At 49.2% G+C, this 19,801-nt stretch overlaps 1 protein-coding gene across 7 annotated transcripts; it reads right to left on the bottom strand.

Moving 5' to 3' along the window:
- Nucleotides 1-7,520: 7,520 nt before the first annotated feature.
- BABAM2 (BRISC and BRCA1 A complex member 2) lies at nt 7,521-19,767 on the bottom strand. 7 transcript variants are annotated; one of them, XM_078855773.1, is made up of 13 exons: nt 19,703-19,737; nt 18,054-18,106; nt 17,628-17,775; nt 16,656-16,732; nt 15,826-15,920; nt 15,219-15,413; nt 14,320-14,394; nt 13,614-13,744; nt 13,147-13,246; nt 11,303-11,373; nt 10,361-10,443; nt 9,450-9,603; nt 7,521-8,831 (listed from the first exon to the last, which is right to left on the bottom strand). In XM_078855773.1, exons 2-13 carry the CDS (start codon nt 18,055-18,057, stop codon nt 8,768-8,770), a joined length of 1,197 nt encoding a protein of 398 aa, XP_078711899.1. In that variant the 5' UTR covers nt 18,058-18,106; nt 19,703-19,737; the 3' UTR covers nt 7,521-8,767. The 7 variants fall into 7 exon arrangements, with proteins under 7 accessions (XP_078711899.1, XP_078711901.1, XP_078711900.1 ...); XM_078855775.1 differs by having other exon boundaries at nt 13,614-13,723; XM_078855774.1 differs by having other exon boundaries at nt 19,717-19,734.
- Nucleotides 19,768-19,801: the final 34 nt, after the last annotated feature.

Here is a 19,801-nt window from a genome sequence, read left to right as displayed (position 1 = left end):
CCTTCTACGTGACTTTACCGAAAGAACCACGAATATGAATCTCTGCAGTCACGAAAGCTTCAAATCAAAATTTTAATATATATTTTTTATAAATATAAGAATTGGTTTTACCCTTTCTGGCAATAAAAACAGGCGTTATGATGTTAAAACAAACAGAAATCGTTTGCAAGGAATCCTGTCTGCATTAAGGGGCCGTCCATAAAGACGTCACGCGATTTTGGACGAATTTTTTACCCCCCCCCCCCTTTCGTCACACGACGTCACAAAAAGTCAGACCCCACCCTCAAATATGACATCACAAAGCTCTGCCCCCCCCACAAAAAAATAAAACACGCTTCAAATCGCTTTAAACTATTGTCATTGTAGTGCGTATTTAATGTGGCGCTGCACTCTGATGTTGTAGGAGAAAACATTTATCAACAAGTCTATTTAATTAAGTAGAACGTGTTGTCTGTTTATTTAAAGTTGCGCATTTTGATGTGACGTCACATTTATCAAACACCCCCCCCCCCCTCGTCACACTCGTCACACATCGTCACAAATATCTGACCCCCCCCCCCAGGTGCGTGACGTCATTTATGTACGGCCCCTAACGACACATACTTGTGGTGAGGATGCAAACAACAACATCCTCTGGTAATATTTGTTTGTTATTTTACCAGGCTAAGGCCCACTAAGCTGTGTAGATTTTTTTTCCAGAACCGACCTGGCCACAAATGATGGTCCAATGATACACCTGTTCACCCCTTATCAATGCCCTACTACCTTATTACGGACCAATTCAGACCTTATTGGTCACCCCCGTGGCCTTATAAATCTCAATGTTCATCCTAAAAAATCACAAGGGAGAAACACAAACAAATAGACATTTTTTTCCAGTGTTGAAAGGGTTGTACAACCGTGCGGACCTGAAAACTCAATTTCCCTGCACAAGAATACTGTATGGGGTAAACCGTATGGGTTGACAGCTATGCAATGAAGTGGCTTATCACGTGGACACTTATATCAGCCAAATGGTGCATGGCGATGTTGATTCTAAATGTAGAAGGGAATAAGTATAATCCGTAAAAACAAAGTTTTTCACTATAAATCCTTTATATGCGTGTCAGCGAACTTAATATAAAGGATTTAAAAATATATTCGCCTGTGGAGGACGCGGGGATCGATCCCGCGACCTTTGGCATGGGAAGCGAGGGAGCTACCAACTGCGCTACTCCGCCACGGCCCATGGAGGGGGTTACGCTCTGGGCTCTTATACTGTGACGTTCAGTCAAAGCCATGAATGAGTTCTATTTGAATATATGTAAAATAAAACATTTTTGCCTAAAAAGTGTAAAAAAATTTTAAAAATTTTCACGAACATTAATTGTCTCGCACAACGAGTCTGTGTGGAAAATGTCAGCTCGATTGGATCACGGGAAGTGGGTTAAAAAACGACCGAAAAATTTGCACGGTCGTAAGCAAGCAAGCAAGCACGCAAGCAAGCAAGCACGCAAGCAAGCGAACTTAATATAAAGGATTTAAAAACCCGGAGGACCCGGAGAAAAATCCACGCGACCACGGGAAGAGAGAGACACGCAAACTCCAAATATGCAGCAGCAGGCGTCAGGGTCGAGATCGAAACCACGACCTGCTGTATGCCAGTCGAGGTAGTTAACATCTCCAAGCCCACGTGATGATGATAGAGAGAGACACGCAAACTTCAAATATACACCAGCAGCAGCAGACGTCAGGATCGGGATCGAAGCCACGACCTCCTTGTATACCAGGCGAGGTAGTTAACATCGCCTGGCCACCCACTTCTCCCTTCACTCATTGTAACCCAACACTATCGATGTTGATGGGTTACAATGTGAATGTTGCACCATCTTGCTGTACCGCACTTTCGGCCACAATCTTCGAGGAGAGTTTTTTGCCGATAACACCTGCCAACCAATTTAGAGACCCATCCCTGCTGGTGTCTCTTGAAAGGCAGAATCAGAATTTGTATTTATACTGGAGGAATCTGCTGAGCTATAAGCTCCGTTTTACAGATAGCAGTGCAAAATATAGGAAAGGTAAACAAATCGCTAAAACAAACTTTTATTTTACCCACCGAGCTTTTAGCTTCTTTTTCAGAAGCGACCTGGCCATAAATGATAGCTCAACTAAGTGGCTTATCGTGTGGAAATGTATAGCAGCAAAATCATCTAAATAATCTAAGTCAAAAGCAAGTGCAGTGCAGGGTCTGGTACTCACGATTTAAACCACATTTTCTTATTGAAGGTATGATTTATTGCTATTTTGGTACTTTCTGCATGCATCTTATACTGTTTTAAATGCACTAGCGTAGCTGATGCAGGAGTGTCCATAATGTAGGAGGCTGTGTGGAGGTGGTCCAGAGGTGCATCAATTTAGCAGGCCAGGTGTATATTGGTTAGTGGAAACCACTTTGAAACAGAAGAGCAATGAGTGAGACGTTAACTATCTCGCCAAGTATATAGGAGACCATGGGTTTGATCTCGACCCCAACGCCTGTATAGTTGAAGTTTGCATGTTCTGCCCGTAGTCGCGTGGATTTTTATCCGTGTCCTCCAGTTTTTCCCTCCCTATTTAGAATCAACATTCGTTTAGAGTTTGACTTAGTGGGCCATACCTGATTAAAAAAAAACGCCCTAAGCAGCTGAAAAATAAGTTACCGGCGTTTGAGCACTGCTGTTAAGTTTGGGGCAAGACAGGATAAGCAATGCACAAGTTTGGAAAAAAAACACGGCAGCTAGTTGTTGCTGGGCCCCAAAGTGAGAGGGCCAGGAGGTATGCAGTCAACAATACTTGACTCAGGGAGGAGGACGCCCCTGCCATGCATAGTCCCATGGGATGTTGGCTATCAACAACAAGGCAACTCCTATGACTAATTGGGAATGGGACGCAAGCGTAGGATTGATCACCCTGTCGCTGGCCGCCTTTGGGGAGGGTGTATAGTATGAAAGGCCGAAACACCCTAGGAACCAAAGGGTCACTACTGACGATGCGCTCCCCAAATTTCACCAGGCTCACTGTTCATGAACTCTTGGAAGTGCTTGCACAAAGGATAGTAACATCTCATCCTGTGTTCTTTGGAATCTGAATATCTGGACTTGTCCAGTGACTGCTGAGAAAGATCAGCTGACAACAGGGGAAAGTCCTTGTGGCGGCACGGAGAGACGGCTGACAGGAGGGAATAGACCCCACCGGGACAGTCATGGGTTAGCTTCCCATTTCTGTAGTTTCCCATGCTTCGCAGTATGTTGGAAACACCCGATTTAGCTACAGAAAGTCAACATACGAGAATACCCCTAGAGTCTGCGAGAGCGGGGGCGGAAGATGACTCATCGACTGACAACATGGTAACGACTGGACCGGAAACGACTACGAGTAATGAGAGCACAGCACAAGAGAACACCACAGCAACTGTCACAAGTTCTGCTGCAACAGTAGGCCACAAACAGATGCAGGTGTGTGTCTGTGGTTGGAGGAAAGTTACATCACACCATGGGTTGAGGATCCACCAGGGGAAGAAGGGGTGTTTGGGTAAAGAGAGACAGAGGCCTCGCATTGATTACTTTCTGCGAAAGCGATCAAATCAGTCGAATGAAGCACAGCAACTGGACGCAAACCATAGTTTGCAGTGCATCAGTACCACTGTCATGGAGGACATAAACTCAAGCACCGAAGTAACAACTGAGGTGGAACCAACAACAGGAGTGGAACTCACCCAGCCTCCGAGACCTGCAATCGAGAGGAGACTACCAGGGCACAGACCGTATGTGAAGTGGCCTGGCGCCAGTGACAAGAAGTTGTGGGAAACAGTGAATACTGACCTTACCTTGACCCTCGAGAAACTTCGAGGCACAGTGGAGAAGAAGTTGGAGAGGATGGGGGACATCATCTATGAGTACGGGGCAGAAAGCTTTGGAGTGCAAGCGGCAAAAGGCGGGAGAAAGGTTCCAACCCCACCAGTTTCCAGGAGGCAACAAGAAATCAAGCGCCTCGTTCAAGAAAGGAGACAGCTTAAGAAACAGTGGAAGAAAGCCTCGGAAGTGGAAAAGGAGGGCATAGAGGCACTTCAGGCTGACATCAAAACCCGGTTGGCATCCCTCCGTAGAGCAGAAAACCTACGGAAGCGCAGAAGGAAGAAAGAACAAACTAGAACTCGATTCTATATAGATCCCTTCAAGTTCCTTAAAAGTCTCTTCACGAAGGAAAAAAGTGGAGTTCTAAAAACAACAAAGAAAAACCTAGAAGAGCACCTGAGAACAACAAACTTTGACTCAAAGCGACATGAACATCTGGCCATCCCATCAGATATCCCACCCATTGAACCCCCGGAACATCATATTGAGACCAGCCCTCCGACATGGAAAGAGGTGGAAAACACAGTTCGAAGGGCAAGAACAGCATCAGCCCCGGGGCCAAATGGAGTCCCGTACAAAGTGTATAAGAACGCACCAGACGTCCTGAGGTTCCTCTGGAGGCTTATGAGAACAGCTTGGCAAAAGAAGATAATACCCAAAGTGTGGCGTAGGGCAGGCGGGGTCCTGATCCCTAAGGAGAAGGATGCAGTGAACATCAGCCAATTCCGCCCAATCTCCTTACTGAATGTCGAGGGTAAAATCTTCTTTAGGATCATTGCCCAGAGGATGGCCGAGTACCTGCAAAGGAATGCGTACGTCGATACATCTGTACAGAAGGCAGGAATATCAGGGTTCTCTGGCTGCTTGGAACATTCCAGCATGATCTGGCACCAGATCCAAATGGCCAAGGTGGAGAAAAGGGACCTCCATGTAGTCTTCCTCGACCTCGCCAATGCATTTGGCTCTGTGCCCCATGAACTCCTGTGGTCTGCCTTCAGATTTTTCCACATACCGGACACCATCACAACCCTGGTGAAGTCGTACTTTCAGGATCTGCAGTTCTGCTTCACCACTGCAGAGTTCACCACCTCATGGCAATGCCTGAATGTAGGTATAATGGCGGGATGTACCATTTCTCCATTGGCATTCATAATGGCAATGGAGGTTATCATCAGATCCTCAAAATGGGTTGCTGGTGGACAGCGAGTCGACTCTGGTTTTCGCCTCCCTCCACTCAGAGCCTACATGGACGACATTACAACATTGACCACCACTGTCCCATGCACCAGGAGACTGCTCAGAAAACTCGAGGAGAACATCAGCTGGGCCCGTATGAAGATTAAACCATCCAAGTCACGCAGCATCTCGATTGTGAAGGGAGTACTCTGTGACCTGAAATTCTTCATCGGAGATGACCAAATCCCAACAGTGTCTGAGCAGCCGGTAAAAAGCCTTGGAAGGTGGTATGATGCAAGCCTGAAGGACAAAGACCAGGTGCAACAGCTGCGCAAAGACATCAGTAGTAGCCTACAGTCCATCGACAACACCCAGCTACCTGGAAAGTTAAAGGCCTGGTGTCTGCAGTTTGGTCTCCTACCCCGGGTGTTGTGGCCCCTAGCAGTGTATGAGGTTCCAATCTCAACAGTGGAGAAGATGGAAAGAGGAGCCACGAGCTACTTAAAGAAGTGGCTCGGAGTTCCACGATGCCTTACCACCATAGGCCTCTATGGAGATGGTGTCCTCAAGCTGCCCCTCACCAGTCTAACCGAGGAATTCAAGTGTGCAAAAACCAGGCTCCAGATGACACTGAATGAATCTCGAGACCCAGTGGTGAGCAACAACGCGCCGACCTTGGCAACTGGGCGCAAATGGAGGCCAGGAAAAGCAGTCCAGGAGGCAACAGCAGCCCTCAGACATGCTGACATTGTGGGTCATGTTCAGCAAGGGAGAGGAGGCCTTGGGCTAACTAGCCGTGCTGCTTGGAGTAAGGCCACTGCACCAGAGCGGCGGAAGATGGTAGTGCAGGAAGTACGCCATCAGGAGGAGGCTGCAAGGTGGGCCAAGGCAGTCTCTCTTGCCAAACAAGGACAGTGGACTCGATGGGACAGTGTGGAGAAGAGGAAGATCAGCTGGAAGGATCTGTGGGCCATGGAAGCGAGGCGGTTGAGCTTTTCCATCAGAGCAACATATGACATCCTTCCAACACCAGTTAATCTTCACCAATGGTATGGTGAAGATCCGGACTGTGCCCTCTGTTCCATGCCAGCCAACCTCAGGCACATTCTCACAGGGTGTAAAACAAGCCTCACCCAAGGAAGCTACACTTGGCGTCACAACCAAGTCCTTAAAAACCTTGCGTCCGCCCTGGAGGACAAGCGAGCTGCCACCAACTCCCTACCACCCCCAGCAGCATCACACCCCTTACGGACGACCTTTGTCCGCGAAGGGGCTAAACCACCGAAGAGCGGCTCTACACCAATAGAGCGAGACCAGCTGCGCTTGGCCCGCGACTGGAAAATGCTAGCTGACATTGGCCGGCAACTTGTGTTTCCTCCGGAGATCGCAACCACCACCCTAAGACCTGACATGGTGCTCTGGTCCCGTTCGCTCAAGAAGGTTTTCATCATTGAGCTCACAGTACCCTGGGAGGACTCAGTAGATGAGGCTTATGAGCGAAAACATCTGCGCTATGCCGATCTAGCTGCCGAAGCACGGCATCATGGCTGGAACACAGAAGTCCGACCAGTGGAGGTGGGCTGCAGAGGTTTTGTGGCAACATCTACAACCAGACTGCTTAGAGACCTGGGAATTAAGGGCCAGAGCCAGCGTTCGGCAATCAGAGCTGTATCGGAGGCGGCAGAAGGCAGCAGTCAGTGGCTCTGGATGAAGAGGAAAGACCCCAGCTGGGCCCCAAAGTGAGAGGGCCAGGAGGTATGCAGTCAACAATACTTGACTCAGGGAGGAGGACGCCCCTGCCATGCATAGTCCCATGGGATGTTGGCTATCAACAACAAGGCAACTCCTATGACTAATTGGGAATGGGACGCAAGCGTAGGATTGATCACCCTGTCGCTGGCCGCCTTTGGGGAGGGTGTATAGTATGAAAGGCCGAAACACCCTAGGAACCAAAGGGTCACTACTGACGATGCGCTCCCCAAATTTCACCAGGCTCACTGTTCATGAACTCTTGGAAGTGCTTGCACAAAGGATAGTAACATCTCATCCTGTGTTCTTTGGAATCTGAATTGTAGATGTTTAGGAGAGAAGCAGTTGCGCCGAGTGTGACATGTGTGGACAGTCATCATGGTGGTCTCCATGAGTCCGGCAACCAAGGGGAAGACCTATGACAAGACGCTGGCGGACTTTAAGAGCAGAGTCAGAATATTTATCCTGGAGAAATCCAATGAGCTATGAAGCTATTTTTCACAGACGTCCAGTAGAGCATATCTCTGAGGTCACGTGTCTGTCGTGCAGCAGCAGCGGCAGCGGGATTTGGTGGAGAGTAGAGAGCGTTGGCGAGGTGTGGTTGTTGGCTTCAAAAGCTTTGGCCACGATGACATCTCAATCTTGAGCCAACGTTTCCAGGAATCTCTGTTAATGATGCAAGCAAATCACCCATTAATAAAAAAAAACACAAAAGCCAGTGGGAATAATACCATAGGCAAGTTATTTATTGATATTACACGCCTCGTGTACAATTGATTTCAGTAAGCAACACAAACGTGGTCCATACAATACAGTACAATATAGAAACTGTTCGCACAGCGTTAGGACTAACCATCACAAAAAGGGCTTTAAACAGGTTGTTTCCCCTCACCACATACTTTGATAGTACCTTCATTTAAGTAAAAAAAACCGTCAAGAAAGTGCCAGACATTCTTAGAACATAATGGATAACCTAGGGTTTGTTTACAATGCTCCAGTTGATGCAGGGACCCTCATTTCGGATACAGATTTCTACCGTCCATGAAGAATCTGGCGTTCTCAAGCGTAGCGAGTTGATGTTAAATCAACTCGTTCACCAATGACAGCACACAAATCTGATCTGGTTTTCACCTAGTTTGGCAACAATCCAGGTCTGAGAAAGAGCACGTGTAGGAACATATAGTGGATGACAGAGACACAGCGTGGATAAGTGTGGGAAAATGTCTTCTCAGAAGCGGCTCAGCGAGATAATATTCTGTAAATTACGTAACGTGGGTTGAATCACTCTGCGGGAGTTCCAAAATTTGATGAATCTTCGCCTCGTGACATTGCGAAGATAGCACAATCGGAATAAAATTGACTGAAAGAATATAAAAAAATATATCTGTATAACATACCCCTCTAGCGTTCGTCTAGTTGTTTACCCAAGCAAGACTAAGAGATCCATTGTAAGCGTCATCTGAGACCGTCACGTATGGCAAAGGTGCCTGGAGTGCAAGAGCAGACACCTGAAATCACATTGCACAGGTATCATCAGACCCTACATATCATTGTGCCCCAGGGGCTTAATTCCACACTAAATATTTCCCGGTCACTGGTAGACTGGGAGTAGGCACCGTGTAGTAGCCAGAGCAACACATAGTGAGGGGTATACTTGATGCGATTTGCCAGGTGCGGAAATATTTTGCGGGGTGCTGACCCTAACAGACCCGGCTGAAAGTAAGCCGTGAAAACTTGTCTAACGGACCCAGTGAAAACCACCCCCAAGAAGGGCGGTCACAAGTAAAAAAAAAACTCTATACAGCCAAGGTTTTCAAAACCAACCCATCACTTTTTAAGCACCACTAGCGAGCCGCTCACTAACGGGCCTTCGTTAAGGAGTTGTCGCTAGAGAGGGCTCGGAGTGCGAGGGGGTAGAACCCGTCGAGTGGCCGGCTTGCGACGAAGATGGAGTCCCCCACTGCCTCTGCTCAAGGCTTTCCGTTCGCCAGGGCCGCTTCCCGGAATTGAGGCGAAAATTCTTCAAAGTAGACCCTGTGCGTACGGAAGACACGTTTGTCTTCAGGTCTGCAAAGCTTGCCTCGCCAACATGGCACAGTCTACGTGCAATCAGTGCAGTGTACGCATATCCGTGTAAAGATACAAGCTGAAAAATGTGCTGTGCTCTGAGCGAGTGAGCGGGTGTGTGTGTAAGCATATGAATGAATGAGAAACTAAGATTATTCATTCACACGTGAGTGAACGAGAGAGTGAATGTTGCAGTGAGTGGGTTGGTAAATATGAAGATGTAAAGGAGTAGCTGAAATGAAATACTGCAGTGCGTAAACTAATTGGTCAGTATGAATTTGACAAGAGTTAATTAGTAGGTTTGTGAGTGAAGTATTCAGGGCAATGGACAGTATATGAATGTGTGAATTCATGAATGAGTGAACAAATGAGGGGGGGTGAGTGTATGAATGTGAGCGTAAGAGTAGTCAGTGTGTGAGTCGGTAAGTGAGTGAGTGTATGAGTGAGTAGGTAAGTCAGTGAGTGTATGAATGTGTGAATGAGTTAGTTGTTGAGCGAGTGATCGAGGAGCGTGTATATAAACACGTGAACGAGTATGCGATTGACCCAGTAAGCGGACGTCCACCGCAGAATCAGACGCGTCACCTGGCTCGCTTGGCCATCTCGTTGCCATCCCAGCGCGGGCTGTACGGGTACGACTTCTGCACCTGCAGAAAGGGCTGTGCCGTGCTGCCATGCTGGTACACGGACTGGAAGGTGAAAGTCGGCTGGTCGCGTGGGAAGTACAATGGCAGCTCAACTACAGCGGGGGAAGACACACGAGGACGCGTATGCACGCACGTGCGCAGGTGTGCGCACACACACGCCACACGCACCGAAGGGTTAGGCGTCAAGTTTCTTTCGTGTAACCAGGTGAGGGCACTCAAGATGCCAGAGTGACCTTGGTCGTAAAAATGATAAAAGCTATGCCAATATGTAATAAAGTACGGCTACGAAGCAAATAGAAATTAGAATAAAGAACTGTCACATGAGACCTCAGAAGCATTGCACAACAATAAATAAATGTTAAATAATACATTCCCTGTAGTATAAATCAGCAGATTATATAGTACGACAATGGCAATGAGGACAAAACCACTGCTTTGACAACCGATGATGGGGAAACTGCCCCATGTGGCCAACGTGTGCAAGCGAAATCACACACCGTTTTTAAGAGCTGACGGTGAAGAGGCAATTCATTGACGAACAACAGTACAACAGTACTGTAATCACCTATTTCGATTTAAAGCTTTCGTGACTGCAGGGATTCATCTTCTTGATTCTTTCGGTAAAGTCACGTAGAAGGGAAATAATAAAATAATAAAAATAAAACATAATAAAATAATATATTATTATATATTTTTATTATATTATTATGTTTTTTTATTATTATTATTATTTCCCTTCTACGTGACTTTACCGAAAGAACCCAGAAGATGTAATCACCTACTGTCATTCTACACAGCCACTCCCAGGAAGTGTGTGTGCCGACTCGCTCACAGCACTCGCCCACTCACTGTGAACCATGAAGAAGAACTCCAGGCCCTCCAGGAGGAGGCTGATCTTCGTGAAGCCCTCGGCGTCATACTCTGCAATGGACCTGACCGACAGTTCACACGCGCGCGGACAGGCATAGCATGTTAGCGTCCGCAACTCAGCATTGTGGTTGCATTTTATCACCGGTCAATTACACATACAAACACATGTGTATTAGGTTCAATGAGACTTGGACGACGTAGTCGGAGGCACACTTATTTATTAAACGTTTCACTCAATACAGGCCAAGGTATACAACACTCGAAGGGGTATCGGCCCCTTCACCCGTCTAACAGGGAGATCCCACTATCTCTATCCCGGCTAGCCTACTCCCAGGTCCTCCACTCGAGAGCTAGGGGAGGCTAGCTGATCCAGCTCTGGCCAAGCTGGGATCACGGCACCCTGAGTCCCCAGACCGGCTCTTACAAGAGCATCGGCTCTGGGCTCTCGGGGCCACGCCACTGACTTGCCCTGGTCGGTCCTTAGAAGGACAGCGATCCAGGGGAGTCCCAGGGCCTATCTAGCCGGTCTTCCTTCTTCACTGGCTTAAGCTAAACACTGAACCCCGAGCCCACCGGCTCACCGCCTTATATAGCAACTCCCCCCCCAAAAGGGGTGGGGCCGTGGGGGATCACAGCGCCGTTTCAGCCCCCCAGGCTAAACGATGCGGACGTGGATGTAAGCATCCTTCCGCATGCGGGCATAACCACCCCTGGTGTGTTTGTTCGCCCTCCTGTAACACCCCTACACATGCACGCCCGTACCAATTTCTGCGCGATCCTACGACCCTGCTCCCAAAGCGCCAGCTCACGGGCATCGTAGCCACCACCTCGCCCCAGTACCCTATGCCACTGTACACGGCGAGGAGCGGACAGAAGAGTGTGGATGTTTCGCGAGTGACGGAACAACGGCGGCTGTCTTACTCTCCGAAGTGGCTGAGGAACGCCGCAATGTATTCTCTGCGCTTCTGGTAGCCCTGTGTGATGTACTGCACCTGTGCGCGCACACGCACACACACAGGACATTCCGGGCAAGCGTGTAAAGACAAGACTGTTGACTCAATCGGTGCCTGTCAGTCAATGTCTAAAGGAAGACACAAACCAAGAAAATAAATGCAATTTTCTTGAAGAGCAATGCACACCTATGACCAATCCCCAGCAGAATGGATCCGAACTCGTCATATCTCGGAAGCCAGGCAGCATCGAGTCTGGATAGCACTGGCAGTTGACCACCATGCGTAGCTGCCGAATATAGTGGCTACGTGGTAGGCAGCAAAAGTCAACGCACTAAAATCCATTTGATGTACCGTATCTCTATGCTCCCCACGTTCACCAACGCAAACTGACCAGCGTGGTGAAGTATGGTCAAGCGACCAGGTATGGGGAGGCTCCCTCGTCCGGCAGTGGCCTGATAAGAATGGCTGAAGCGTTGCATCGTAACGCGAGTGGCATAATGTCGAGTGCCACGATAACTATTTTGATTGTAACTTTACAGTCTGTTGTTGAATTAAAGAAGCTTTCAACCTTTGTAGAGCAGCCCAAAACACCCATGCTAGACACAGTTCGTAAGATTAGAGATGTTTGTTTTTGGGCTGCTTCTTCTTTAACCTCTTGAAATCTGGGGAAGAATGTGCTGTTCATGTGTAGAACATCCACATTCTTAACATTGCTGGCATTGTTACTCCTTGGTTTTTTCGGTAAAGTCACGTAGGTAAAAAATATAAAGTAAATTAAAATGAAAACAATTCAGCAATCATTGGAAAGATCTCATTAACCAAGTCAAACTTTAGCTGCCTTATAATTTTACAGCCATATCCATTTCTTCCAGTTTTTTACTCCCAGCCTGATACACCACCATCACTCGTCATGCAGGCACTGCACTCATGCACAAACTCCCCTCCCCTGACATCACCAAAGAATACAGATGGTTATCTATCGGCTTAACTCATGTTAATCCCCTGCCCAACCGCCCGCGACGTCACACGGCCTGCCACATGCCCCCCCCCCGACCCCTTGACTCCTCCCCCCCCTAACACCCTATATAACACGTTGTCTCTTAATAACTCTCTTCACACGCCGCAGTAATTTTGCTGGAGCAGTCAACACCTGATGACGGTTGCTTGTGTTGCTTCCGAAACGTCGTGATTTAATTGATTTGTTTTCATTTTCATTTATTTTAATTTGTCACCTACGTGAATTTACCAAACAAAATCCCTGCAGTCACGAAAACTTCAAATCTAGAATTGCTGGCATTGTTAATCCCGTTTTTTCTGGTGAACAATACAGATAAAACTGCAGTCAAATCTGCAGCTCAGGGTGCAGTGAATGAGACACAACGCAAAATAAACTCCGCATGATGAATTGCATCCAGAAAGATCTTATCAAGAAGCTATCGTCAAAACAATGCATACATCACAGCATACTTACGCCAGCGGGCTGCTAAGGAGAAACAATTCTATTGAAAAAAGTTACTCAACTTAATATTACACCGCTTCGTGAGGGCCTCCTCATGCCTTTCGGTCATGGGGGCTGACCATACTTCCCCACGTTGGTGACTGTGGCTAAGCGAGTCCACCGTTTGCCTCAAATGGAAATCAAACTCAGGTCACGGGGTTCATGGAAGTGCGCCAACCACTGCACCACCACTCCACACCGTACACATCTTGTACGCGCTTCAAAAAAACGATTTCAATTCCAAACAAGTGGAGTCGTTTCTCTTAAGGGAAACCCGGCAAATGAGCCGGCGAATTGGCTTGTGCTGCTGTTACCTTGCTGGTGAGGAGCTGGCACACCTGTGGAACGTAGTCCAGGAGGCATCCTCCGCTGGGGAAGTTGGGGATATGGAAGGCGGAGGAACCTCCCAGGGCACTGAAGAGCAGAGATCCCAGAGACGGCGTTAGCGAAGAGTTCACTTGCTTGCAGCGCTGGCTCATACCAAACAGTCATGTGTGGCATTACAAGTGCTTCCGATCGCACAGGCAATATATACAGTCCTAGTGTGACCAAGGTTGCATGTTGACTCATGTGCGGCATCGCCAAAAGGCATTGAAAATCCTCCTCGGTCCTCAGTTGGAAAGGGTTCTCCCACCCCAACTGTCTTCTTTCATATGGCTGATGTAAATGCAGAGCAACAACGACAATTTCACATTCAGGTGGTCAAGCCAGATAGTCGCGTCCGGAGCAGTGGAGTGCACCGCTGTAAACCCCAGGCTGATGGCACGTGCGCAACCCTCACTGCTCAATGCGAGGCGACAGGTAGAGCTTGGGGAACACCTTGGTGGCCTCCGTGTTTTCAAACGTCACCAGCAGCAGCGCCACATCCTCCCCCGGGTCCACCAGGGGATCCTGCGTCACGCGTTCAGCGAGCTGGGTCAGAGTTACACGAGGACTATGGCTGTGGCCTCAACTCGGGGGTTTTACTTCATCGCATCGGTCGACAAGAGGCCACGAGACTCGTGGGGCCAGTGCTTTAAGCCAATACGGCTGAGATCCTGGGTTTCAATCCAGACAGCCACCCAACCGTGCTCTCAGGTAGAGTGTGGTGATATTCACAGCCCAATAATTATGGACGGTGCAAAAAGAAAGATCAAATGAAAGTTGGTTTTGATTTTAAAAAAAAAATTGAATGCCATTCCACTAACAATTCCCTGCAGCAGTGTGCGTGGGAAAGTGCACTCAGCGAGTGTGTGAATACAGCCACTGACTTTACAATGATATGTCGAGTATGGAAGGCAATTCGATGGCATCTGGGGTCGAATAATTATTGATTCCGCACCTCCTGAAAACGTGTGCACTGGGCTATGAGGGGAGCTGTGAGCGACAGATTGCATTTCACTGCAGTCACAATTGAGCCACTCCTAATGCCCCTTGAGACTCTATACTCTGTGACTGACCGCAATGTACAGACCCTGGGGGTTGGCTCTGCCCGCTCGGAGCCTCACCTTGAGCAGGTATGGCGGGATGAGGCTGAAGTCGACTGGAAGCCGCAGTAGGAATCTCACGCAGCATTCGCCATCCTGCGCGAAGAACCAAGGCCAGAGTTGAGGACAGACGAGTGGTAACTTAGACCAAGACGCCCCCCTCTGTCAGTGAGCACATATTGAGGCTAGCAAGATGCAGGTGGTGGGGCTGAACCCACAGATTGTTTACAAGCCTCGTCTCAGCGCCAGAGGTCGCAAACGGGTTTTGATTCCTTACCCGTATCCGGCCGCACCAGGGTCGCAAACGGGTACCCAGACCCGTACCCAGCCGTACCCGTACCCTACCTGTACCCGGCCGGGTACGGGTAGGGTACGGGTATCGGGTACCTGATTGCGACCTCTGGGATGAAGCCATGTTGCAGGCGCAGCTGGGTTGATTCTAGGAACTTGAATTGTGAGAAAAGACAAGACGTTGGGAAATGAGTGACAAACAGTTACTCACCAGTGACTCACGGCTTACCCGTACCCGGCCGCACCAGGGTCGCAAACGGGTATCGGGTACCTGGTTGCGACCTCTGCTCCGCGCCTAAAATGCATTCAACTTAAAAAGAGCCCAGAAGAGGTTTGGAGCCCATTTGAAGGCTGAGGTGACCGAGGGGAGACCCAGGACCAGTTCAGATAATCGTCACTGACATTGGCCGTACTCGGGTGGCCGGGTTCGTGGCATGGTGCGCTAACCACTCTGCCACCGCTCCCCACAAAGGCAAAGATCCCCCATATAGCCTTAACAGACGTTTGAGGCAAGTGCTGTTAGCGAGCACCTATTAAGGCTGGTCATGCATACGAGGGGGTGGGTGACCAGCACCACACCGCTCCCTGCACTCACTCACTCGCACACAAGGAGAACGCACGAGGCTTACCCAAGCGGTGTGTCTGCCCACGTGCACCTCCATGTGCACCGTGTAGTCCGTCTGCTCGGACAGCGAGTTGTACTCGAACATGAGGCGCGAGTTGTCGCGCAAGCGCTCGCGCTGGTGAACCTGGAACTGCGCGAGCAGCTCCTGTAGCACCAGCAGAAGGGCCTCGGGGTCCTGGGACCGCCACTCCTGCAGGTGCTGCGCACGCGCACACGGTGGCAGCGACAACAAGCAACGAGGACGCAATGCGGCAGACGCAGGAACAGCAGGAACAGCAGGAGCAACGTTTATAGCAGTAACAATGGCAGAAGCAGCAGAGGCAACAGCAGCAGCAGAAATCGTAGTATCGGCAACAGGTGCACAAGCAGCCGTAATAACAGCTGTAACAGCAGCAGCAGCAGAAGAAGCGGCAAAAGGAGAAATATAAATGTAAGCGACAGCAGAAATAAAAAAGGAACAGCAGAGGCAGAGGCAACAGCAGCAGTAAAAGAAACAGAGGGAGCGGTGGCAGCAATAAAAGCAGCAGTCGGAGCAACAAGAGTAGCAGCAGCAGGAAGCAATGTCTTGCAGCGGGTGGCCATATCGTGACTGCGAGAAGCAGGAAACGCACGGGAAGCTCGTCAGGGTCCGGGAAGAAGTCGGTATCCTCTCCGAACATGAAGTCGGGTGGAATGTCCGGATACTCGTGGTTGAATATGACGTCCCCTGCACACAGCGACACCGACACGGGACTGTATCACCCAACACAACTCTGCAAAGTATTGGGTGGGACCGATGCGGCGGTTCCACAACGCAACGCCTCAAGGCGCTCGCAGATTACGTGACGTACGAAAATACGTATTGCGATGGGAGTGGGATAAGGTGGGACCGTTTAAAAACAAAAAACTATATTTGATGCAAGACTTCATTGAAATGTTTAGCACGTGGAGAGTTTCTGATATCTGTGTTGTATGTATTCCGCTCAAACCAACAAATACATTTAAATGTATTTCATTAATTTGACAGCTGCTGTCTCTGAACTTGCTACTGGTATTCCAAAATCTCACATTTACCCTCCTATTCAAGACCGAAACAGGAAAAGGATTTATCCACAATTCTGGCCGTGGCCTGATGAGGTCGGTTATAATTACCGACGAAACGTCACTGTACTCAAATTGTAAATGTTGTGGGTTTATTCTCCAACACCCAACCGGTGCGCTGAACTAGTAACTAATTTGCATGTTTTGTTTACGTGAGAAACCTTATCGATTGGCTGTGTCGGGTGGTGCGCGGGTTTAACGACACATTTATATTTACGCGATCCAATCCCAAAAAAAATCCCCTCTATTATGGATAATATTGGTCGTGAAAGCCTCCTACTCCGACTACGTGTTTCACCCAAAAGCGCTTGTCGGCCACACAGTGGAGGTAGAAGTGGAGTGGTTCAATCACGGCACGTACACTTGATGGTGTCTCCGGCATAGGGAATGTGCAGCTTGAACCGATCACAGCACGGGGATGGGGTCAGTGAGGGACACCTGAAAGAAACCAAGGCCCAGAATCCTCAGCAACAACACACGTCTCAGTATCAGCGTGCGTGCGTGAATTAAAAGCTAAGTCCAAGTGGTTTTTTTGCTTGAATGAACATTGAGGTGGTGTGCTCATCTGCTGTTCAAGTCCTGAGCCAGTGGTGGAAACTAACACATTACTATGGCAGGGAAAGTCCATTCAAAGGATAACCACTGTTGACTTCCCCACAAAAGTGGTACAGAACTGAATGTTTCGATCCCCAGAGGAAAATTCGAACCAGCATTTAAAGGTGTTAGTTTTGTTGTCAGTTGAAAGGGTAAAAACCTATTACTATATCTTGCTTCTGGCAAAAGAGGTCTCATAATGTAAATGCTTACCCCGAGCTCTCAATACTCTTATGGTGCGTTGTCTTTGAGTTGTGCGCCTTTTGGCGTCATCTGGTCCAACACCATGTGAGACTAGGCTCCAAGAAAAGTTGTCTCGGGTGTGGACCAATCAACTTCAAGGACAGTGCATACATTATCAGAGTTGTGTTTTTGTTTGCATTTTCACCGCAAGTGTTGTGGTTAATGCAAACATGACTCCTTGTATAAAGCCGTCAGTTTTGTTTCCAGTTAAAAGGGTAAAAACCTATTACCAGCATTTAAACTCGCGAGTTTCCGATTGCTGAGCCACGCAGGTCACACTCGTGCAAATTAAACTATCTCAATCCCTCTGCGAGCTCGCACGGGAAACAAAATAAACTTGAAACTTGTAAGCTGGCCGGTTACGAATTGACCTGTACGTAATTAACGTAAAGGTTAATTGCCGAGGCTTTTCAACGACGGCGGCGTGCGGGGGACGCTGCCTGTGTGGGTGCAGGTGAGGGAGGCGACACTGGGCGACCCGTTGCAGGAGCCGAACCCGGATTTGAGGTCGGTGACGCGCAGTGTTGTTGGGGCGCCCAGCCCGACGCGGCCGTGCCTCAACATCTCCTCCACGAAGTGGCGGACCGCGGGAGACATCTTCGACAGCGTGCCCTCCGCGCCCGCCATGGTTTGCTCACCGATACCTGTGCACGCAAAGCACAGGTGCACAGAGACGTGAAGATCGACCTCCCTTCAGACGCTGTCTTCCCGACAGACCTGTTTCTTCACCTGAGGACGGCTGCTTGCGTTGTGGCCGAAACGTCGTGAGAATTATTTTATTATGTTTTATTTTTATTATTTTATTATTTCCATTCTACGTGACTTTACCGAAAGAACCAAGAAGATGATCGACCTCCGGTATAAGCTATGAGCAGGCTGTTGGGGGCAAGTGCTGTTGATGTGAACCCACTGCACCACGTACTCATTTAAGGATGAGTCGTCCTAGGGGAGGCCCAGGACCAGAGACACACACAGCTGCAGGGCACACAAAGTCACGTCCGTTTATTTTTCGTTAACATGTGTCACTTTTCTGGCACAAATCTGCCACTCAATATTATCACATCACTTGTGCATGCGGTAAATTGTTCACAAAGATTACAGATATAACCCAATGCTAAAAATAAAACATGTACGGTAAATAGTGCGTGTATAGATGTGCAACTCGGTAGGAAGGAAGAGTTCCCAACAGTTAAACTAAAACTATTAAAACTATTTTTTCTTTTACCAGTTAAGGCATACTTATGTCATACTGATGACAATACCATTTTCTATCATAAAAAAATCTAAAAAAAGTATTTTTAAATATTACTCATTTCAGAAGCAACCTGGCCACAAATGAGAGCTCAGCGAAGTGACTTATCGCGTGAAAATGCATAGCAGCCAAACACTCAAAACGCATCGTGTTCATTCTAAATGTGGAGAGAGAAAAAACGGAGGACCCGGAGAAAAATCCACGCGACCACGGGAAGAGAGGAGACATATCGCAAAATCCAAATATACAGCAGCAGCAGGCGTCATCAGGGTCAGGATCGAACCCACGACCTCCTGTACACCAGGCGAGGTAGTTAACATCTCCAAGCCACCGTGATGATGATGATGAGAGAGACACGCAAACTCCAAATATACAGCAGCAGCAGGCGTCATCAGGGTCAGGATCGAACCCACGACCTCCTGTACACCAGGCGAGGTAGTTAACATCTCCCCGAGGCATGGAACTTAGTACATGGGGGGGAGGGGAGCAGTGCCAACAGATGACACAGAACTCCGTGCAGAGTCCACGCAATGAACTCGCTGTGTGGGTCGCCACTCTCACCCTGCTCCCCTCACGCGCAACTCACTCACTCACTCCTGTCTCAACGTCCCCCTCAGTCTAACACTCACCACTCTCTCCTCACCATCACCTCACTCACCTTCTTATCACCCTCACCTCACACCCCTCTCACCCTCACTCAACCCTCACCTCCCTCACCCCTCTCTCTCCTCACTCACGCTCACCTCACGCTCACCTCACTCACCCTCTCGCTTTACTCACCCTCACCCCCTCATCACCCACCTTCTCACCTCTCCTCACCCTCACTCCACTCACCCTCACCTTCCTCACTCCACTTACCCTCACCTCACTCCTCTCCTCACACTCACGTCTCACTCACCCTCCCCTCACTTCACTCACCCTTTACTCACCCTCTCACCTCACCACCCCACTCACCCTCACCCCCTCACCACCCCACTCACCCTCACCTCACTCACCCTCACCACCCCACTCACCCTCTCACCTCACCACCCCACTCACCCTCACCACCCCACTCACCCTCACCTCACTCACCCTCACCACCCCACTCACCCTCACCTCACCACCCCACTCACCCTCACCCCCTCACCACCCCACTCACCTCACCCCCTCACCACCCCACTCACCCTCACCTCACTCACCCTCACCACCCCACTCACCTCACCCCCTCACCACCCCACTCACCTCACTCCACTCACCTCACTCCACTCACCTCACTCCACTCACCTCACTCCACTCACCTCACTCCACTCACCTCACTCCACTCACCTCACTCCACTCACCTCACTCCACTCACCACCCACTCTCTCCTCTCCCCGTCTGCTTCCTCTCGGAGTCGCCGCTTCCGGTATCCTCTCAGCTGCGGGGTCAGGGACCGCGGC

Source organism: Lampetra fluviatilis, chromosome 4, assembly GCF_964198595.1.
Source record: "Lampetra fluviatilis chromosome 4, kcLamFluv1.1, whole genome shotgun sequence".
Lineage (NCBI taxonomy): Eukaryota > Metazoa > Chordata > Hyperoartia > Petromyzontiformes > Petromyzontidae > Lampetra > Lampetra fluviatilis.
This window is presented reverse-complemented; position numbering and strand designations above follow the sequence as displayed.

What these genes read in the sequence shown, in the direction of transcription:
- BABAM2 (XM_078855773.1), bottom strand. An exon ending in TGCCGGAGACACCATCAAGT is followed by an intron (nt 15,921 to 16,655) that starts GTACGTGCCGTG and finishes CGCTGTGTGCAG; the next exon opens with GGGACGTCATATTCAACCAC. An exon ending in GTTCTTCTTCATGGTTCACA is followed by an intron (nt 9,604 to 10,360) that starts GTGAGTGGGCGA and finishes CCCCCGCTGTAG; the next exon opens with TTGAGCTGCCATTGTACTTC.